Source organism: Macrobrachium rosenbergii, chromosome 3, assembly GCF_040412425.1.
Source record: "Macrobrachium rosenbergii isolate ZJJX-2024 chromosome 3, ASM4041242v1, whole genome shotgun sequence".
Lineage (NCBI taxonomy): Eukaryota > Metazoa > Arthropoda > Malacostraca > Decapoda > Palaemonidae > Macrobrachium > Macrobrachium rosenbergii.
The window spans coordinates 84,759,971-84,760,600 of NC_089743.1; the positions used below are offsets into that span (position 1 = coordinate 84,759,971).

The window sequence follows — 630 nt, forward strand, 5'->3', positions numbered from 1 at the left end:
ATACGAAACAATTTATGCAACGATAAAAGCAAAAGCAAACTGTGCTTGGAATTTCATTCGTTATCAAATACCAGTTGCCTGAATGAGAGCCAAGGAAAATATCAGAAAAACTTTCCCTAATCCCTTGGGACACTTTTGGAAAAAATTTTATAGATTAAAAGCAGGTTAATGTTATTATGAAGTAAAGTAAAAAATGTTAACACTTATTTGTATTCCTGAAGGTACATGTCGGAAAGTTTATACATTGCAACAACTATTTTAACGCTTTTTTTCGTGATAATTGCTGTTTTAACATCTCACCTCTTCCACTGCTATCTTAATAAAATCTTTGCTGGAATTCGTAACAGTTGTTGCTGCTTCCGGTGAATTCATGGCCAACCTTCTTTAGTTCATTTACTGTCTCCTACCTCGTCATATAAAGCACAAGACTGAACTCGTTTAACGTTGCTTTCTTCAAGAACCCCCACTTTATGGGACGCCTGTGTTAGAACCGTTAGCTTTGGGTCCTAGATTCGAAATGAATTCACTATGAAGAGCAATCTAGACCGACAGTTCTCACGGTGATAGGAAGCAGAAGAATATACTCCAACTGACGTCAGGGGCTACAGATGGCCGTCTTTTCAAATTCAA

At 37.1% G+C, this 630-nt stretch overlaps 1 protein-coding gene across 1 annotated transcript in view; it reads right to left on the minus strand.

Annotated features, from left to right (window-relative positions):
- Window positions 1-372, minus strand: part of LOC136851677 (probable glutamate receptor) — a 12,600-nt gene extending 12,228 nt beyond the window's left edge. Inside the window, exon 1 of the mRNA XM_067126054.1 lies at window positions 301-372. Within this exon, the coding sequence (XP_066982155.1) occupies window positions 301-372 (72 nt within the window). The remainder of the gene's footprint in view (window positions 1-300) is intronic.
- Between the last annotated feature and the right edge of the window lie 258 nt (window positions 373-630).